The 22,174-nt window shown below is 41.6% G+C and overlaps 1 protein-coding gene across 3 annotated transcripts; it reads left to right on the top strand.

Moving 5' to 3' along the window:
* Positions 1-53: 53 nt before the first annotated feature.
* LOC127595731 (microtubule-associated tumor suppressor 1 homolog) lies at positions 54-21,947 on the top strand. Of its 3 annotated transcripts, none has more exons than XM_052057474.1 (15): positions 54-176; positions 3,286-5,279; positions 5,492-5,687; positions 7,738-7,995; positions 8,483-8,575; positions 8,736-8,855; positions 12,209-12,414; positions 16,155-16,221; positions 18,545-18,759; positions 18,904-19,009; positions 19,123-19,196; positions 19,280-19,372; positions 20,007-20,123; positions 20,221-20,318; positions 20,988-21,947. In XM_052057474.1, the coding sequence occupies exons 2-15, from the start codon at positions 3,381-3,383 to the stop codon at positions 21,214-21,216; spliced, it is 3,771 nt and encodes a 1,256-aa protein (XP_051913434.1). In that variant the 5' UTR covers positions 54-176; positions 3,286-3,380; the 3' UTR covers positions 21,217-21,947. The 3 variants fall into 3 exon arrangements, with proteins under 3 accessions (XP_051913434.1, XP_051913442.1, XP_051913424.1); XM_052057482.1 differs by lacking the exon at positions 54-176 and adding an exon at positions 1,876-2,128 and having other exon boundaries at positions 7,759-7,995; XM_052057464.1 differs by lacking the exon at positions 54-176 and adding an exon at positions 1,878-2,128.
* The last annotated feature ends 227 nt before the right edge of the window (positions 21,948-22,174 follow it).

Genomic DNA, 22,174 nt, shown 5'->3' with positions numbered 1-22,174 from the left:
ACGTGTGCAAATGAGTGTTTGAACATGCGCATCTCTGTGTCGGAAATAGGACCTTAACTCACACACTCCTGACATTTCCGAAGGTGACAAATTGAGGGAACTCTGCACCGGTGTCTGCCTCATCAAGCTTTCTGGTACAGCGCGCTCACCGTGTTCGTGCACGTTCCCGGTGACAGGTACACTCTCTGTAATCTAATGCTTTGTTTTGTTTCGATACGTTTATTAGGCACACACCACTCAATTATTGACTCCTTTCATCGTCACTCGATAAAGTGCGCTTGTCACCCATTCATAGTTTAAATATTGGGTATTTAGGGTACATAATTTCGTCAACATAAACGTGTTCTCGTTACTGTTAACTAACGATGTTACAATGCCAATTTCGTGCCTCTTATTTATCCGAAATTTAATTGTAGAGGCTGTTTAGATAATTTAGCCAATGATGCTGTAGCCTAATGGTGGTGTCAAACCTCTGGCTAGTTGTGCCGTTTAAGTTTACTCTCCATTTTTAGATAAATTCGTTACGGTTCAAATAAGCGACAGCTGCCACGTGAACTTCGCTGAAAGCATGTTTTATGGGATTGTACTACAATCACTGTAGGAAGACCGTTTATAAGATATTTGCCGGCACCCTACACTTAAGTCCTACTTGTTGGAGGATAATCCGCCTCCCCCTGTTATGCATGTCTGGCAATCGTCTCGTGTGTGGAAGCAGGTGATTTTCAATTAACGTTACTGCAAATAACCCCAATAATATTCATCCAGATTCTGCTCACTCAGTGACATTCGTATACTGTACTACTACGACTAATACTAGTGCCAGTGTCAATACCCAAAGTCCCGTACGTAAGTCAATTTTTCCTTTTTGTATTTTTTTATGATTTCATCAGAAATCATTATATTTATTTGATGTACGGGTAATTGCCCATTGGCGTACAGTGAGACACCCAAATTAAAATGCCTCTCAGGTCAGACAGTTTCTGAGCAGCTCCAAATGTTGGTGAAGAGCCACTGATGTCCAGACTCTCACAGTTGTCATCTGGGAGAAACTAGCAATGGTTACTTTGTTGATGGTTTGGTGACGTTACATACCTTCTGGGCATATCTATGGCCGCCATATTGATCGCAGGCTGATGTGGCGTTTTGTTTTGCCGCTTATTGAGTGAATAGATAATTTGATAGCCTACATCAGCGAATGGTGATATACTGTACGGTGTTTGACTGCAGCAATACAAGTGAGCGCTACAAGGAAAAGATGGAAATTGTTGTGTTCACGAATCAACACGGCTGATCTTACTCAGACTATTTACCCAATTTTCTTAGCTCTTCATTCAAGGTAAGTTTTAAGACATGGCAACATGAAATTTTGAGTGCAGTACTATACATTATTCATTTCCACATTCAGTCTTTACATTTTTGTTCAGTACGCTTCTGAAGAGATTAATAAAATAATTAATAAATTGTCTGAATTACAATCTTCACTTCAAATGTGTCTCCTGTCCAGATTAGCCCATAGTAAACTGGTTGTCAGGGGCCTTTTTTGGCATAAGCATAAATAGAAAGTGTCTTAGACTGTGGCGACACACTGCGGCCGTATGTGTGGGGATCAAGTGTCAAGCTGTGTGTGTTCCTGTCATCAGACCGTCACATTTCAGTGCAAGATCATTTAGAGTGTCTTGACAGAAGGAGTTCTAGTAGGCTTACCTACAAGCTAATTAGCGTCTAGAATCTAGGATTGTGCAGTATTTTATGTGTTTTACGTTCCCCTTTTGAATTATCAGTCTTTAAAAAGCTGCCTGATCCTTTCCCTCTGAAAAGAGAGACTTTGGCTGCTTAGCAACAGTCAATGCCATCTAAGCCTGGCAGCCTGAGGCCACTCCCCCTGCACTGGGCTCATCGTGGCCGAGTTAGCCAGCGTATTCATTTCTTGGTCAACTTGGGTGTGGGCACAGTCATTTACCCTTGCACTGCTGCCAGGAGTTGTGGGCAATGTCACTTTTGACCACAGGCACTCAAATTGAGAAGAGTTTAAAAGCAGAACACGTAGCACCTTAACCCAAGGTGTAACAGAGGTTTGCACAGTTGACTGAATGCGAGGAGACAACTGCATCTGGGTGATTGCTGTCAAGTGAGTCTCCTAACTACTGCTTGCTCAGTGGCTGACATCTCTGACCTTTCTAGCAAAAGCAGCAATTTGCTCTAACTAATTGTACAGTGATGCTTTCTTTCATTTGTTTATTTTTCCAAGTTATTTCTAATCCTGTTATTTATACAATCAAATGTCTATTTTGTGTTTTCTGCAGAGTTCTTTAACTGAATAATGTACAACAAAGAAAATAACACGAAGGTCAGATGAAGTTATATCTTTATCGTGCTGCTTGCTGTTTCACAATGCCTGAGAAAGTTGAACTGGTTTCCCTTAGCATTTTGCTCTCTGGATCACTGCATTGAGCCAAACCCAACAGAACTTTTGTTCCCATTCATCCGGAATAATATTCCCACAGGCACAATTGTGGTTTGCTAATAAATGTCTGAGCAATTGAATGAAAAGAAAATCACGCTGCAGCAGAAAACTTTGTTAATATATTTTCATTTTAAGTGCGGTTGAAGTGTAATTAAACGCACTAAGATGTCAGCCTGCATACTCAAACCTTTTGACTGGTGATTTTATGCTCTCCTGTAGTGTGAATCACAATGGTGCTTTTGTTTTAGAACGGAGTTTGAAATTTAGTGTTCCCGCAATTACACATGGCATTTATGAATTTCTGCTCTCATTTTAGAAACGACTTGTCTGTGATCTGTGTAAAGGATGTACAGCTAGATGCTCAATGTGCTTTTTATATGGTGAAACAAAAATCATGAATAATTTGTTCACCCAGCTCCTGTTACAATGGCGGACATTGAAGCAAACAAGCAAATGCGGTTTTGAAACCGCGAGCGTCATTTTACAACCATCGTTCTTCCTTTGGTTTGTGCGGTCGGTGTCGCCACAGTGGATCATCCTTTTCCATCTAAGCCAGTAGTTCGAAAATTTTTTACACCAAGTACAACTAAAAAAAACAAAACAATTGGCTCCCCAAGTCCCCCTTGAATGACTTTTGTTATTGTGCCTTAGTGTAAACGACCTCTGTGTTCATCAAGATATCGATTTTATTGCCCATGGTGTCCACTACAATTTTCACCCATAAGGCTGAATTATTTTACAACTATTGAATAAGAATTTTGGGACTTTGCATTTGTGGTTATTTAGAATGTCTAGTAATTTTTTGTTTTCCTCATTTACAGATGTTGATGGTGGATCAGCTCATTTGACGGATTAGCACTGCAAAACGGATGTGTGTTTTCAGAACGTGAAGCTATTACGTCAGCAGAACCCCTAAATGTCTAATTCAACGATTAACCTGTCTTACAATGGATATGTTGTACCACACAAAGACGTACATCTATGTCTTCCTGCTGAAAGTCCTTACAACGATGTGTCCATTGATGGAGAAGCCAGCAGCTCGCCAAATATGCACATGCTAGATCACTTCCAAAGTGAAGGGTTGTTCGTAAATAACTGTCAAAGCACTTCCACGCGAGATGAGTTGTTCTGCGATGCAAGCATGAGCCTGAGCCAAACGTGCTTCCCCACCCCTCTCAATGGCCTTGTTGATTTCTGCAATAAAAGCTTGAGCGCACAAGGCTATCCAGACACAAAGGAGTTCCAACATTTTAATGGGACCAAGAGGAATGGAAGTGACACTGTTGTGACATCTCCTCCCGACCGTACTGCACAAGGCAAACTAAATTCATGTGAAGCCTCTGAAAGAGGATCGACTGAGAACGATAGCTGCTCCATGAGCTCTGGTGAAATGGTGTTAAGAAGCAACAGTTTTTGTTTGGGGGACCAGAGTCTCTCAGTATTTTCTTCCCTTGATGAGTCATCCACCTCACCATCTGTCGGACATGCGGCATTGCACAATGACTCTCACATGCTGACCACGCCCACCCTGCCTGTTGTTTGTGAAAAAATGACTGAGAATTCAGGGAATCCATACCTTGGCAAGACGTTCACACTCCCTGAAAGCTGCGAGCTTACCAGCGAGGAAGACGATCTGAGTTTGCCCACATCTATGGTTACGCCAAATGCAAATCGTGGGGGTCTTCAGATGACCTTTGTGTGTGATCACTCTCCAGATCATAAAAAACGGTTAGCTTGTGTTGAGTCAGAGCCATTGACATATTCCTCCGGGGCCTTTACACCAGACAAATGTATTATTTTCGTGCCTTCTCTGTCAACTATACAGGACATGGATAAGGCTAAACAGACTTCAACACCACTGTCAAACATGGGGAACCAAATGCTTGCCACCTTTTTAGAATCTCCTTGCACCGAAACTGCAGGCAGTCCAATTTCATACCCAACTGAACAGCAACAAGCATTTGCCACGCCTACAATACACAGTGCCGTGGGACTATCTCTCTCTACCAGAAAAATAAAGACAATGGAGATCAATTGTCTGAAATCAGACTTGAGTAATGTCAACTCTAAAGTTGTAACAAGAACTGTGACTGGAACAATGGTGTCTGGGTCATCTCCGCCGCATAAAAAAATGCAATCGAGTGTACTCAGTAAATTCAGAGAACGTCCCGAAAGAACGAGCAGGATTAGTCCAACTAAAGGAAGGCATAACAATGCATTTGTTCCCCTTGTGACGAAAAGAGCCAACGGTGCTCAGAGACAAGTAAATCCAAGGGCTGCTCACTTGGTTTTCCCAATCACACTATCACCTGAGAAGAATGTGGGCAATGGAAAGTGCAATCATAGCATGTCCACTGCGGCAATTAACTCTCCTGTTGCCCAATGCGGCAAGGCCTCGATGGAGACGGAACAAAGCACTCTAAGTGACAACTCTCCAGCTCAGTCTACTGCCAACCAAACCTTCTGCTTATTATCCCTTGAAAAATCCCCTGATAAAAGTTTGCAGAAAGATCAGAAACCAGCGCCGAAGAACGCACCAAGCAAAACGGCGGTCAAGTCAGGCTCAGCTTTGCGTCAGGTCAAGACAAGGCCTCGATGTTCAACGGACACTTTGCCTTCCTCACCTCAGTCCCCCAAGCAAAGGAAAACCATTTCAAAGTCCTTGTCTGCTGTTACAATTCCAAGACAAGAGAAGCAAACTAAACCAGCAACCCTCAACACCTCTCCCCAGGGTAAACTGGCCTTACATACTGAGGCCTTCAAAAGACCGGCTGCTAACCAGAGTCCTAGAGAAATTAATAAGATCAGCCTAGTCGTAAGTAAATGTCATACAAATAATATGAAAATCAATGACCCATCTCTTTCAAAATGCCATTTGCCTGAATGTACCTTGTAAGAATTGCAAATTGGCTTTTACGTGACTGTTCTAAATGAAACTTCTCTGAAATATTGTGTGTATGTTTCGCTGATTTATCGGTCTCAACAGAAAAAGTAAAAGCTGGGAATATTACACCGATCTCTTTGCAGACAGAATCCGGCAGGGAGGGAGCAGCCTTTTCAGAGAACAGCAGATCCAAAAGACAAACGTTTCCAAACCAACCACAAGGCAAATGCCTCGCGCATCATCCCATCGCCAGTCACAGGCCTGCTCAGTCTATCAGGCAGCGAGTCGGAGATAATTGGAGTGGAGGCACCCCACAGTCAAAGCAGAATACAAGTACAGGTAAGAGAATGATTACAATGCAAATACATTTTAAAGGTGTGGAAATGATAAACTATTGACTTGGTCGCAACAATATTTTGGAGAGTTTAGCAGATTTTCTATTTGAGGGTGATAGTTACCGATTTGTAAATCAGGGAAACGGAACTTCAAATAAAATCTAACTTCTGATTTCTTTATGCAATCTTAACATTATTTGTAGAGCATTTTTCATGCACTACATGACAGTGTTTTACACTGTTAAAATCTATGGGGTGAGATTCATGTTTTGATTTTTTAATATATGCATTTATCATGACTTTTTTACAAATATTAATCTACTTGTTTAGTGTTGAAAATGTGTTTGTGGATCAGCAAGTCTACGCGTTGAATTTTGACACACATCAAGCAGTTTCAATGTACACCGTATTTTCCGCACTATAAGGCCCTTCGGAGTATAAGGTGCAACTTCAATGAATGTCTTATTTTAAATCTGTTTTCATATTTAAGGTGTACCGAATTATAAGGCGCATAGAATCGAAGCTACAATACTGGCTGTGGTTGTTTGTATCCAGTAGATGGAGCTACGCTAAAGGGAATACAATACAATACAGCTTTCTTTATATAGAGCTTTCACAACCGCTGCAACAAAGCGTTTACAAATCATTTAAAATACTACGTCCAAGAAATCAGAATATTAATCCATATAGAAGGCGCATCGGATTATAAGGCGCACTGTCGGCTTTTTAGAAAATTGAATGCTTTTAAATGCGCCTTATAGTGCAGCAAATACGTTACACACACACATACACACACTTCTGCCGTTCTAAACATTCACATGGTAAAAAGCCATCCCTCCTCCCCCTCGGATGCTGTGTTGCTGTCGCCATTGAAAGCAACCAGCTATCTTCAGGATTTCGTTTGAAAATTGGCAACGGAGCCTTGATGTAATCTACTATTATGCGTTTATTTTGCACAAGTTGGGAAACAAAATGCACTAATTTATTTGCCTACACCCAGAAGATATTTTACTTCTCTTTGTCCGACGTAGAAGAAGAAAGAGGGTAGCAGCAGAAGTACACTTTCGAACGCATTTGCAAAGTACGTTCAAATGCATTGATAAAATGTAGGCCAGGGGTTCCCAAACTTTTTGGACCGAAGATCTACTTTTCGATCAACTAACCTCCCCGGATCTACCCTGACAGACGCGCGCACACACACACACACACACACACACACACACACACACACACACACGCACGCGGCATGATGAGAAACAGCCTGAAACTGAGGCATGCGATGCACTTTTGTAGCCTGTTAACTATCATGGCTCACGCATACCATTTTAAAGTGCTTACCTGGGCCCTCCTAGATTCCTATTCTTTGCCCGTGCCCTCGGTGAATTGTAGACGAAGCAAACGCTGAATGAGAATAATGACGATAAAAGAAAGTAACAGCTTTGATCACAAGCTGCAATTGCAGACTGCTGAGCGCTAACAACTACCGGTGACGTAATCCCGCGCCGCTGTAAATTCAAGATTTAACTGCTTTATTTTATTTTTAATTTTTTTTTTGTGAAAATAGGACTGATAGGATGATTAGGGTGCAGCGTAAATTAACACAAAAATATATATTACTAACATGTACAAAAACACACAAATGGTTGTTTGTTTTTTTTCTCCTCGACACTCCTCGGATCTACTTGGGACCTGTCTTGGATCTACCAGTAGATCAGGATCCACGTAATGGGCACCCCTGATGTAGGCTAAACACTAAAATGCTAAAACAGATTTTGCTGACCTGAATTCATGCACTACAGACATAATAAAATCATAAATTGCTAAAATAATGTTGACTTCCTTAATTTTTGAGCAAAATGGTATAATGCATGCCAAATGCTGAAAACATACAATGTTTTCACTTGTGCAAGTATGGTCGTTTAAAATGTGAGAGCACCACTTTTTAAAATTAATTAATTAAAAACGTTTTTACTGATGCATTTTGTTTTAGAATATGTAGACTTTCAGTCCTGAGGAATGTACCACCAAGTATTCTGTGTCCATCCTAACGATAGCTTCCCCGTTCCATGTGATAGCGGGGAGCAGAAGGAATGGGGCAACAAGGGACTCATCCTTTGAACCAGCCTCGGCTGCAAGTGTCAAGCCCCAACTGAATGTATCCCGACCTTTCGCAACTCCCACGCGTCCCTCTTTTGTGGACACTCCCTCCATTTCTGCCTCTCGACTGCCGCGCAAGACCCCGGTGTCATCCAGGAGCCTAAACAGAGGAAGCATTCACAATGATCAGAATGAAGGTGCAGCAAGTTTACAAGGTGAGCCGAGCAAGGTTTTTACATTGGGGCATTCGGGGTCTGTGTGTGACGACTGCAATTTGAAATGAGGCTTTTGCTCATTGTATTCAAGGATAAGATCGAATTTGTAATTTGGGCACGATGTGAAGGAGAGGGGCCTTCATAGTGACCAAAAAAAAAAGCAAAGCCGTGGCGAAAATCCCCCGCTGGAAAATCTTGCTTGGATTTAAAAGCTCCACATTTGCTAAGATGTTCAGGCTTAGCCACGTGAAAAAAAAAATGCATACTGTATGTTTTTTTTAATGCCCTTTGAATGATCTAAGTCAAAGGACCCCAACCAACCACTTACAGGGCAACACAGAGAGACTATTGCTGTCAAAGTGGTACACTAACATACCTCAATATTCAATGCGAGTTGAAAAGTTGTTGTTGTATTGCAAGGGCTTCTGGTGATGCTGTCACGTGCCGTTTCGCACTTTTGAACTGCTTACCTATGCTTGCTTGACAGTTTCTGGAGTGGCTGCACGTAAACAACCCCCTGTTAAAACTGTTGCACTGAAAGCAAGACTCATACCAAGCCCCAGGAGGTGGCCTGGGCCAGGTAAAATCACAACCACTTACACATTTTTGCATTTTGTGAGACATATGATTATGATCGGATTATTATAAACCATTTAAACAATTATCCCAAATAGACTTTCTGATGAGAAATGTAACATTTTACTTTTGCCTAAAAGATCACGTGTATGTTTGCATGACAGTTGTTATACCGACTACAAATTCACCCACCTGCACCAACAAAGGCGCTTCTACTTCTACTCGGGGTCCTCTAAAAAGAACTCTGTCTTCTAGATTTGTTGGTTTAACACCAGATAAACCAGGTAAGAGTTTTTTTTGGGGGGGGTTCTTCTCTTTAACACAGGTAACTGCAGTGAGTAATGCCTAATATGGGTATGAATCTGACTACTTTTTCACCATACCTTCCAATATATTTATAAAATATCTCCCCCCGGCCCCAAGTGTCACTTTTTCTACCTTGATTACCGAGAGATATTATGGGCTCCAAAGCTGTCACCCTCAAACATCAATGTGCGTCTGACAGCCGAAGGTTTACTACGAAACATTCAACTGCTGTCAGGATGCTGGAAAAACAGTGGTTTCCCAAGCAGGTTTGTCAACCGCATTCTGTTTTAATCAGATTGGCTTAGTTATATGGCCTCTGGTGAGTTACATTTGCAAACATCTTGGTATTGACAGTACTTGAGCTGTGCTGTAGACTGTGCCTCTATGTTTAGCTATGGCTGTTTGCTTGTCTCTTAAGCAGGAGGTTCAGCTTTCTTTTAACTACAGCAGTCAGTGTAATTTCATTCAGAGCAATGTACTGCTGGACGCAAATGAGATTAGAACGTTACATGACTTTCGATATACTGTATACGGTCGATATTGCATCCATGAAATTGTTTTTTTTTTTGTAATTTGTGCAAAAGTCAAAAAGAAAAGCGCAAGAAAGGGGGTCAGCAAAATGACCTTTCGTATTGGCCACATGCAGAGAGAAAACCACTGATCTGGTTTCAGCCTGAAATGAACCAAAGTTATTTAGGGCTCTATTTTGAGCCCCAGTGACTGGAGATCAGTATTGTGGGAGAACTTGTTTAGATTCCCAGCAATGTTGAATGCTTTAATTGCCATTTTGATCTTGGATAATATAAGGAATTTCACGCTCAAATGTATTGCACTTCTTTTAATGGTATTCACTTCTTGAAACAATTTGAAGTACAACTATAATTTGGCGTGTGGCACTGGAGTGAGCTCATATAGTGTCCCATGAAATGTCGATGAGTATAGCTGAACAGAATTTTCTATTATTGTGCGAACAAGGAACTCAAACGAACTGATTGTGATGTGATGAATTGCACAATTCATCATCAGTTCTATGCTGTGAGGTCTCCTTACATGCCAAAAAAACTCTCAGTAACTTTTTTAAAGTCTACCTGGATTATTTTGATTTGTTTTGTTCATATTTTTTCCTTTGACATCTGTGGTCAGAGCAAGAGGAATGGTCTGTAATATTTTGCCGATTTGCATTTTTCTTGAAAGTCCCTAAAATGACTAGGCACACAGCTGATGTGAAAAAGTTATCCAAAGTGAAAAACATATGTTTGCCAAGACTATGCCATAATAGTAATAAATAATGGGAAAGAGGTTTGATGGATAGTACTTAGCTCAAGGAAGCAGCTTTATAAAAGCATTTAATTATTATTTAATGCTCCCTGGGGGGTCGCGAGGCTCCGTCAAGGGGGGCGCGTTTGACCTCGGGGAGCATGCTTTTTTATTTTATTTTACTGACCTAAAATAACGTGCAGTAGCACCTTCATTACGTTAGGGGGCAGTGGCGCTCTCATTGGCAGAGTTTGCGCAGGGAGCATTCTAAGGGAGGAAATAAGAAGTATTTAGCGCTTGGCTTCACTGTGACTGCAGTGGCAGACGAGGAAAGATTGGTGAGCTTACTGTGTCTAAAAATGTTGGTTGCGGACAGCATGAAGCTAAATAAATTAAAGCGCCACTTAAAGACATCACTCCCCAATCACGCTGATGAGCTGCTAGACATTGAGCAGGAGCCGAGAGTTGCGGTGTCCTGCTTCAAACCTCGCCTCGAAGACTTGAAAACGTGCTCATTGTATCCATTAATCCAGACATCATCTTTGATTTAAAAAAAAAAAAGCACAAATCATTTTATATATTTTTATTTTGCTGGTTGATTTGTTTTAATAGTGTGCTTCTGAGATAATGTTGATTAGTTTGAATGCATTATTATTTATTGATTTTAAATAATTTTATTATTCAGTATCGTATGGTTTGACATAGTCGGTCCAAAAATATTTATAGTTAAATTAAGGATTTAATGTAATTTTTTAATTTCAGATGCTCTTTAAATCTTTTCTGTTCCAGTTACTAAAGCTATTCTTAGTTGTAAGTTGGTCCGTATTTTTTTTTTATTCTCTGACATGTTAAATTAGGATACAGTGTTATGCAAAGGTGTACTTCTACAATTTTATAGACAAATGATACTATTTATAGTCTTGCGGGGGCGCGAGATGTTATCCTCTTCCTAGTGGGGGCATGACAGAAAATAGAGAACCATTCGTCTAATCAGAGACTTCCTGTCCAGTTATTCAAATGATTGAGAGCTTGAATGTTTGAAATAGAGTAGTTTTTAAAAAATGATCTATTAAGATATAGATCTGAGCAAAGTAGATTTTGCTTGATTCCGAAAATTGTATACATTTTCCCATTTCCTCATGCTATTCCACTGCAAATCCTCAGGGTATACAAACATGGATTCGTGTTCATTGCTAATGTTTGAAAGTGACGGTTCTTGTGCAGACAGCAGAGGGCAACCTCATTCAAATGAGACAACACGGAGCTTTTGCTGAGAAGCAGCAAGAATAACGGTTAGATCCTGTTCATCAAAAGTGTACAGGTATAAAGTTTAAATTTGAATAGAATTAAAACAAAAATATCCATATGGTGTTATTACAAATTTTGCAAGCTGCCTTAGTAGACACCTTAACAAAAAATAAGCAATCGTGTTTTTGTTCATGCTTGAGGTATTTTCTCTTGTTTGTTAGCTGCTTATTGTCCATCGCACGCGTGTGTGTGTGTGCTGATGTAAATCGAGACTGCACGAGCAGAACACGCTGCCCTTGGTGACCAGGTTCACAGAGCTCTCAATCGAATTAGGAAATGGAAAACCAATTTTATTTAGAGGATCCATTTTTATGCCAGGCTATCTGTGCAGCAGCACTGGGAATTGCCAGTGCACTTGATTGGACAGCACATCTGCGAACGGGAGAACCATGCTTTAACAGTGGAGCTTGCCGAATCTTTTAAGACTGCGTCAATTTGAGGGTGGTTTTACTGGCCTGTTTAAAGTAGTGCACTTATGGAAAGGGGATTGATGATGATCATGAACGTTGTCACGACCCTCAATGCGTGTTCTTTTACAGTAGATCCACCGGTTAAAGGGCACTTTGATTCTCTCCTCTTTCATATCAGACTGCTTTGGGCGGCAGGGCGCGTGACGGAAAAGTGGTTAGGACTGCACGACTGTCCGTGTTTTATGTGTTGTGTTTACGCTTTTACTTGATGTGAACTGTTTTGTTAAGCGCTTTGTTACAGCTGCCGCTGTTGTGAAAGCGCTCTATAAATCAGCATGTATTGTATTGTATTGTAGACAAGAACAAGCCCAAGACTTGCTCTCGGCAGCAAGCGTCAACATCCCAAGCAAAACCGAATCATGGACCTCCTAAAACGGTGCCACCCAGTCATCCACGGGATGGCGAAAGTGATCAGAGGATCCAGAATCTTGGGGAACTGCTTGCAGCCTCTAACTGCAGATTTGAAGCCATTAGTATCGTCTTGCAGCGAGCGCTGGCTGAGGTAGGGTAATTCGGTTGGTTTTTTTGTTGTTGTTTTTAAGTTCCCCAGAATTAAACTACGGTACTATGTCTAATTATTTGACAATAACAGTCAATTCCACTGATAAAATTGAATTCAAAATGTTTTTGTTTAATTACTGTGCATGTTGAAGTGAAATACAAACATTTTGATAGCTTTGTCCTGAGTATGATAAGTATAATGGAACTCAACATACTGTATGTCATGAACAAAACCTGATATGACCCAAATGCCCTTTCTCTTTACAAAGCCTGATGATGATATTATCACCTTTTCTTTTTTGTTTTTTTAAACATGGATATTTAACCACCTTGTTTGAATATGGTGTGTTGTGCGGTGTCACGTGACTAGCTTCCAGGAACCAGGTACCTCCGGGAATTATACTTGCCATCATGTATAATGAATGGGCGTGTTATATCAGAATACAGCTTAACTCCAGTCACCTTGCTTCCTCATTTTATTGTTAAAACAAAATTATGCCTTGGGAAAGAAGACAGTCATTATCTCTAGTCACATATTGATTTTTACTTTTAGTTGTTGAATATGCATTAGCTTAATTGTGAGCGGGCAAAACGAAGGTTTTTTTTTTTCCATAAAAAATATTAAAATTACAATTGTGATTTTGAATGCACTGAAAATGAAACGCTTACTGTAAAATATATATGCATTTATTTCTATGAAATATTTGAATGAACTGATTGGCGGTGTTATGATAAATATGAATTTTAAAAAACAGTGTGTGCCCTGGGATTGGCTGGCAAACCGGTTTGTTCAGGGTGTCCCCCACCTGCAGCCCGAAGACAGCTGCGATAGCCTCGAGCATCCCCCCCCCCCCCCCCCCCCCCGCGCACGACCCATGTGAGAATAAAGCCGATCGGAAAATGGATGAATGGATAAACTCACTACACCACTAGACCTTTGTTGCACCACTAGAGTGTGGTGGTATGGCACCAATTTGAAGAAAGGGTAGGACACAGACTGTTTTACAAAGTGAAACTGTCACTGATTAAATTTTGTCGCATTTATTCCCCCTAACTAGATGTCAAATAATTTTTTCTGCTTTGCCATGTGACTCTGTTCTGCGTAGTTGCAGTTGCATAATTTAAGCCTCAAAACAAGTGAGCTTCAAATTGGTTTTACAACAAAGATCTTTGATAACATTAAAGCACATGTGACCAGATTGTTGTCGAAGCGCCCTGTGTTGGAACTGTCCCATGTTTATAGTACAATGTCCCACTGATACATTTGACCCAATCACTGATCCCTTCATCATTGCCCTCTTATACTTGGCAGGGTTGAGAAATTGATTGCATCAATAAATGCAAGACAGTAGTGTCATTCCCCTCAGCCTTGCTCACTTCCTTTCACAGCACACAATGCAAATGGTATACAGCAACTCCATGTCCAAAATATAAGTTGCCGTACTTAATTAAAATTCCATATAGAGTGCTGTGACACGAAGGATCCTTATAATTGGGACGATTATTGTGTGCCAGTAGTGCACAGTGGAAACTAATTGTCATTCAAAGGCCTAAGAATAGATGGCTCTCCCATCACAGCATGAGAATGCCCCAGCTGTTGGCTTGATATGGTCAAATGAGCGAGTGGCTATACCACTTAGACAGCACCACACATTGTTTCTTATCTTCTGTTTGCATGGTGTGATTATCTAGCGGACAACTGGGTGTGAAAACAGCAGGCACACGTAAATAACTTTAAGGTACTTGTCGACTTTGACGCTCAAAATAACTTGATAGGATGAATTTATTAAATGGCGACCTAGCGATTTTCTGTGCCTGATGTGCATCATCTTTACGTATAGCGGAGACAATATTTAAAAAAATGAGGTCTCACAATGATCTGTCAATAATCTTTACATGTATTTATAAAGTAATAAATGCTGCTGCTGACTTTAGTGTTTCATGAAAAATACGGGGGTGCAAGGTGCTTTTCCACACTAAAAAATGTCGGTCTCCACTGTAATCAACTTTTGTCAGTCCTTTTCTCTGAACAAAAAGTGAGAGTAATTTTTGCCATCCAGTGGGGTGTTTGCGAACTGGCCTCTAATTCCTTGGCATGGCTCACTTTGGTCCTCAAGCTGCATACCATCAGTGCCTGAGATTAGTTGCCATCAAGTGAAACTTGACATCTGGTCTGTCGCTGTAGGAAAAGGGTGTGTAAACAGTGGAATTATGAGCATGAGGTCCACCGAGTGTTGCCAAGGTTTTGGGGATGATTTATTGCTGCTTTGGATGAGAATGGGCCGTAATTGAAAGGCTCTTTCCATATCCCCCTGGGAAGGTCCCTTCCCATCTTAAGGTCTGCCCCGTCATCTCTACAAATGATCTGGTTGCTCCTTTCTGACTGCTTGCATGTGCCGTCTTAAAGTGACCTCACCTCAGTGGGGAGGAGCCTTTTCTTCCTTTGGAAGCCTGCCCCTTTGTGTGTGGTTGTGTGTGTGTGTGTGTGTGTGTGTGCGTTTGTGTGTGTGTGTGTGTTTAATACAGCAGTGCACTTAGCAGTCAGTTAGCTCAGCTGTAGAAGCAGCTTGTCATCCAGGACGATACGAGTGGCGGTGGTGCGCCCACCTGGACCGCTGTTTGCCCTGGCTGACTTGGTGGGCCCAAACCCCAGTGGGGGACACGGGCACCCAGAGATCAAAGGCTGATGCCATGGGCTGCACAGGCAGCAGAGCATGCCTCATTGCTCCCTGTGCTGCAAAGCAGGTAAACTTACATTGATCCCTCATTTGTAGGTGCTGTTGTACATAGCAGATGGAAGGCTTTTTGGCACGTTTCATATTGGAGAGAGATGTTTGGCTGACCTTTTCTCTTGTTTTTTTTTGTTGTTTTTTTTTAATTTAACATCTACATTTATGATGTTTGCGTCCGTGGTGTCACGTGTAGTATTTCATAATTAGGGATCGATAGATGAAATATGAACAGTGAATGTGTCATCTGGAAACCTTGAAGAGCACAGCAGCAAGTGCTGCTTCCCCAACAGGGCAGAGATCGAGGAACTGTGCCAGCAAAAATGATAAACTAACACTGAACACAAGTTGACGATCAAGTTTGACTTTTTTTCTCCTCCCCTTATTCCTGATGTTTACTTTTGGCAGCAACTGTAGTTATATTGTAGTCGTGTATTTGGTAATACCTTAGTTTGAATGACATCCTTGTAATTTCTTTTCAATTTATTTTTGTATTACAGGGGTCACTGACCTTTTAGAACCTGAGAGCTACTTCTTGGCTACTGATGAGTGCAAAGGGCTACCACTTTTTTCTGAACTAACATATTTGCTCCAACTATGTTCTTCCTCAAAATGGGATGCGGAGCGATTATCTGGATAATCACTTCTAGAAAAAAATGTTTGTGATCGCCATAGTTATGAATAATCATTTCGACATCCATTTATTTGAAGGCACTGATCGTGTTTGCCTTTTCAAATGTTCACTGTTACACCATTCTTAGAAAATCGCAATGCCCAATCACTGGTGAGAAGTTTTTGGAGCAGGCCTGCGGCCTAATTGTGTGTTCCTTGGGGGCTCCCTGGTGCCTGCCGACATCACATTGGTGACCCCTGGCGTATTCTCTTCAATAATACAAATGTTGCTTTCTCGTGTTTTGAACTTAGAAATTTAAACCCTGTTAAATATTTGTCCGTTTTTTTTTTAAAGTCGCTTTGACTTGACGTGCCGCTTTGTGTTTTAATTTCTGTGCAGCGTGATGAAGCCACAGGGCAGTGCAGAGAACTATCTCAGCAGTTGGTCAACCTCCGAGGAGAGCTTGGTAAGGTGAACCTGTCCTTACACTTGGCGATTGTACACATATATGGCACTTACCTCATACTTTAAATTTCATGTTTCATAACTGTCGGCCCATCAATCGACAAGTGGTACTAAGTATGGGTGTGCATCTTTCCAATAAAAGACGAGTGGATATGTACCGATATGTTTGGTACGATACAAGTGAGTACCAATACATTTTGAAGTGTAGCGATTGAATTCAGTGGGGTTCAGATTCATTATGGTACGGCTGTAGCTTTTGTCATGTTTATCAATATGTGACAACGGGTAACAGCTCTCCAAAGCCCAAGCTACTCAAGTTCTTTCAATTCAAAGAAACAATGCATAATCAGCAACATCCAAGAGATTGTTGATTCAATCCAGGGGTGCATCTCTCTTAAATGACAATTCGATCCGTATCTCGATACATGGAGTGTGATACGGTTCCCTTGAATCAAATCGCCTCTCCAATTCAAATCGGGTTTCATTACAACCTTCGTAGGAAGGCCACAATGTCATCTTGAAAAAGGTCAGCCACGTTATCTTTTTATTGATTTATTCTGATAGTTTGTTTGCTTTGAGCCGCATTTTTTAATCTGGTTGTTCAGCTTCGAGCAGAACACACGCCTTCTGTGCAAGCAAAACATTAAGTAGACACCCCTCCACCCCCACACCCAAAAAAAAAAAAGAATTGCCACACCTATCACAGAATAACCACTAAAATGAGCTTGTTCTTCATTTATCCACTGTCATGTACTGTTTTGGGGGCCAGACCATCCATATGCCTACCCATCCATCTAGGACAAGTGCCAGTCTATACTCATTTTGTATTCAGGAATTTATCAATGTATTTGTTTTATTCCTGTGAAAGGCGGCCCGGTAGTAGAGTGTTTAGCACGTCGACTTCACAGTGCAGAGGTTTAATTCTTGTGTGGAGTTTGCATTTTCTCTCTGTGCTTGCGTGGGTTTACTCTGGGTCCTCCGCTTTCCTCCCAGATTCCAAAAACATGCATGGCAGGCTGATTGAACACTCCAAATTGTCTCTAGGTGTAAGTGTGAGCACGAATGGTTTTTCGTTTCTGGGTGCAAGAGTAGTATGCCTCAATTTAATTGGTAAAGGAATCCAACGGTGGTTTGGTAATGACAGTATTTTACGATTCAAAAGTCATTCATGTTTTGAAGGTGAGCAGCCCAGATTCTGTCCAATCTAGTTTACGTGCTTTAACTTGAAAAGGCTAATGTTTCCAAGCAGTTTTCCGTCCACTTCCTTCAGCCTTCTGGTTGAACAACCTTTCCAAATTTATTGGAAATTTTCTGCTCTTGCAATGCAGACACACACACACACACCTCGTTACAAGTGCCTCGGGACACACACATGACGGCTATTAAGTTCTGAGCACTGTTCTAACACATTCTTTTGTTGAATGCCATTGAGCCTGACTTCAAGTTGACCTTGCTACATGTACTGTAGCAACAAGTGTTTGAAAGTGTTTGTGTTCACTTTTGCAGGCTTCGAATTCCTCCTAAAGGAATCCATTGCATCCACCATATCTGTAACTGTTGCTCCCAAAAGTCAATCCCATGTCACGCTGTGGGCCAGAACCTCTAACTTTAGTTCTGGGATAAAATAGTCCTGCAGTCATCAAATGAGTCAAATTGTGTTTGCTGCAAGGGGCGGAATTGGATTTAAGGCTCATATGACTAGATCACTGTTGCACATGCTTGCGGAATGCAGCTTCTTGGCCTCTGAATGCCAGAGCCTGGTAGCTGGTCGCAGTGTTGGCTTTGCCTCTGCTCCTGGATCTGCTACGGTTATTCCAGTGTTCCGAAGGTGGTGATTCACACGCCCGCCGTCCTTTTTTTATTCCTCTGTAGCCCACCGTCTTCACGTAGAGTTGTTGAAACTGTCAGACTCCGAGGCATATAATGTGAATGACATATGGATGGATGGATCTATCATCTGTCACCTTCGATGAAAGCTGCATTATTGATTTATCATAGTCGCTCACTATCAACTGCCATTGAGCGGCTTGTTGAGACAGCCTGAGCTGAAATCTTTGACCCGTGGTCCAGTTTTCCAAATGAAAAATATGTAACTTGTGGCCAACAATAACTTTGCCACAGTTGGCAGATAAAGTCAAGTATGTGTTTCCATGGCATGAAAGAAAAAATGCCACATTTTTGTCTCAGGGCCCGATTCAGATTTTATATACAACAGCACAATTATTACAACATTTCTCATGAAAGCTGGCACACATCTACATAACCTCACGGGATATCGTGGTTATCAAAAGAATGTATCCTAAAATGCATGTTACAATTTGCAGAGTGCTCAGTCAATTCATCTGAGCGACTGGAAAAGGAAAAGCAAAACTTGCAGGATGCTCTGGAGGGTGCAATGCGGGGACTGCAGGAGCAACACCAGAAGGACCTGGAAGAGATGGAGCAGAGACTGCAGGCCTTCTACCAGGCTGAGTGGGATCAGGTCCGCCTCACCTACCAAGGGGAGGCAGACAAGTGCAAAGCTCTGCTACAAACGCAGGTGTGTGCCCCCTTTCAAACCCATTGAGTCTTGGGCCATCAATGAGCTCATTTACAGTCATTTGCAAGCTATCGTTGAATGAAAATCAACTTATTAGTAATACTGCGGGATGTCATTGAAGTGTTTTGCATGTGTCTCGCAAAGATGGAACAACTCGAAGTAAGTCATGATGCCATGAAGCTAGAATTGGAGCACAGCCACGAAGAGCAGTTGCAATGTGTTAAACAACAACATGAATGGTCATTGGAAGGTGAGTGAGTGGAAACATCCTTTGAAAAGCTGCATTTCTTTTAGAATTTGACACCAAATATTCAACTTGAGCGAATTGGTTTTACCCTATTTGTTTTTTTGTTTGTTCTTCAGAGCTCAGCAAAATCCACACTCAGCAACTGCAGTCTTTGGATGCAAGTTTGAAGGATTCAGAAGCTGCACTCTCTGTAAGTTGGACGTTTTGTCTCCCAACACAAATAACCTGTCACTATGTCAAGTCTTCCAGAAAGTGCCTTTTTTTCTGATGTAGGCACAGATTGAAGCGCTGACTCAGGAAAACGCTGACCTGATCGGAAAGCTAACAGCAGAGGAGAACAAAAGGAGAGAGCTGGCAGAAAGTCAGGTACTGGTCTCCATAACTTGGTAGGAAATTGATAAATCAAACCATGAACATTTTTTCTTTTTCCTTGCCTGAATGGCTGGCATCATAATCTTCATTGGGACCAAAATACCACGACATTAAAAACACTGTCCTTTTCAATTTTCTTCTTCTTTTTAATCTTTTCTAAATGCACTGTTAAAACAAGTCTGCCCCTCATGAGTATTGATTCAGAATCCACTCAGCATTCTATCATGTAATTGTGGGAACTTCATTAAACCCTTCCCACCAGAGGGTTGCTCTCTGTAGTTAAATTATGCAATCAGCATTGGCAAAGACTCAGAAATACCTGGACCATGTGTAGTCACTTGCACCGCCTCAGACAAATGCTGGAAACGGACAGTAGAAGCATTGATACAACCACAGAAAACAAAGATGGCTAAAAAAAACAAAACAAACAAAAAAAAAAGCCCGCCACCTTAAAGCTTGTGTTCTGGGTATTTTAAGATAGTTAATCTCCGTGTGTGTGGTGGAGTCGGGGTGAGTACGCTCAAGTTGTTTTCTTATTTACAATGTGGTTGCATAATTGTCACTTGAGTGTTGATGCTGATTTACTGGAGTCCAGATTTTTTATTTTTTTTAAACACCCATCCCGTAGAATGACCCGCACACTGTGTATCTGAAGCAAGAGCTGGAAAGCCTGAAGGTGGTGCTGGATATCAAAATCAAACAACTTCACCAACAGGAGAAGAAGATGATTGAAATTGATGAACTGGTAAGATCTGGAACAAAGACAAGGGAATGCATACTAAACAAGTATTAAAATTGCAACCTTTTCGAGCGTTGCATTGTTCATCTGTTTTGTCCGCCAGCTTGAGAGAAATGTGAAGTTAGACGAGAGACTTAATAAGGTCCAACAGGAGAATGAGGACCTCAAAGCTCGCGTGGAGAAATACGCTGCTCTCTTAAGGTAAGCCACCCACAGTCATCTTCCTGGAGGTTTTTCATCAGCAGTCGGAACGTCGGTCTGTCAGTCATCATTCTGTCATGATTTCAGGCCGGCCCAGTCTGTATGTCGTTAAGGACAGCCATTTAGCATTGCGAATGTACTCGGTATGTCGGACGTAGACCCAGCACCACAAGACTTTTATCCAAATAGTTAAAAATAAATCAAATGTTTTATACCTTTCGATCCCTTAGACCAGGAGTGTCAAGCTAATTTTTTATCACGGGTCACTTCGGAGTTACGGCTTCCCTCGGAGGGCTGGTGAAAAATCTGTTATTTATAACCCATGACAATTTGACATTTCGGAATAGATTTCAGCAAGAATCATGACAGTTGACACACAAGATTTGCTCATGGCGGGCCACATAAAATCACATGGGGGGCCGAATCTGGACCCGAGGCCTTGACTTTGACACGTACCTTAGACTGTTGTGTTCATTCTGCATTTTACCAATTGCCACTTTTTTTTTTAACTTGGCTCTGTTCTGCTTGTGCTGCGTCTGCATGTGACATAGTACATGTTCCACAACATGCACTGTTGTCGTCTGTCACCATTCATTTCCTGTTTTGATTTGTAGAAGTATGTGGTTGGTGGTCTGGCAAGTTCTCTGAGGTAATGTGTTTAACTCGCAGGCAACTGTCTGCAGAGCAGGCTGTGCTGCAAGAATCCCTCCAGAAGGAGTCAAATGTGAACAAGCATTTGTCGATGGAGAATGAAGAGCTGCTCTGGAAACTCTACAACGGGGAACCGAGCAGCCCGCAGAAGGCCTCGCCCAGCTCTACATCTCCATCCCACTCCTTCAGCTTGCAGTCACCTCGCAGCTCCGGAGCCTGCTCGACCTTCCCGCCTTTGCCCAGATAACGACTGCCCTGCCTGCTTCCGGGAAGCAGACAGACTTGTTGAAGGCGTCCATCTTAAAGGTCAACTTGTTGACATATTGGTGTAGCACCATTATCAGTCTGTGGGGGTGGATCAGATTTTTCAAATGAACTCTGAAATGATCTAGAATGATGCACACAAGCACTTAATAAGCAAAGCTATGCTGTTCTTTATCTGTCTATACAAGGATTTGTGTGAAGGGGGGTGTCAAAGAATCTAATTACTTGTCTGTCATGAAATATGATTTTTCTTGAAGCCACTGGATGCTTATTTGTTTTGAGGCTCGGCACGTGCACTGCATGCACATGGATGCACATATTTAGCCCTGCCGTGATCAGGCTGTGGATTCCTGCACCTTAAGTCACGTTTGAGGGTGTGACCCGCAGCTGTCTCGGTACAATTAAACCGAACAGTTTCAGCAAGACACCAGCTTAAATACTGTGGCAGGTCCAGTAGCCCCCTCAAATGTGTCACTCTTTCTGTTTTTGTTGTTTGACCACGGGACCAATCCCAATTTTGAATACGTTTTTGTGCATCACATCCAACTTAGTGTCTCTCAAGGAATCCTAACACAACTCTAAAATTGGGGTCTGCTGGCAGGAGGAGGCTTTGCTTTAGCACGTCGTCTTGAATGTAACTTCTATTTCTGGTGTGTTGGCGCTGTTTGAAATATGCAATATTTGGAATATTAATAAACTTGTATTTTAAACCTGCTATATGAACTATTTATTTTTGCTATACGCCTGAGAAAATGATGGCTACATTTATAAGCGTTTGCAGAAACTTAGTCACTCTAGAATGCATTTGGAACTGTTCAATGTAGCAATGCTATGTGCACAACTTGCTATTCTCTAACAAGGGGAGCTCTTTGACATTCACGACAGGTGTTGTATCCATCAATCGCCAGGACATTTTATGGTTCAGTTAAAATCGGTGTTTC

This window comes from Hippocampus zosterae, chromosome 1 (genome assembly GCF_025434085.1).
Source record: "Hippocampus zosterae strain Florida chromosome 1, ASM2543408v3, whole genome shotgun sequence".
Classification (NCBI taxonomy): Eukaryota; Metazoa; Chordata; class Actinopteri; order Syngnathiformes; family Syngnathidae; genus Hippocampus; species Hippocampus zosterae.
This window is presented reverse-complemented; position numbering and strand designations above follow the sequence as displayed.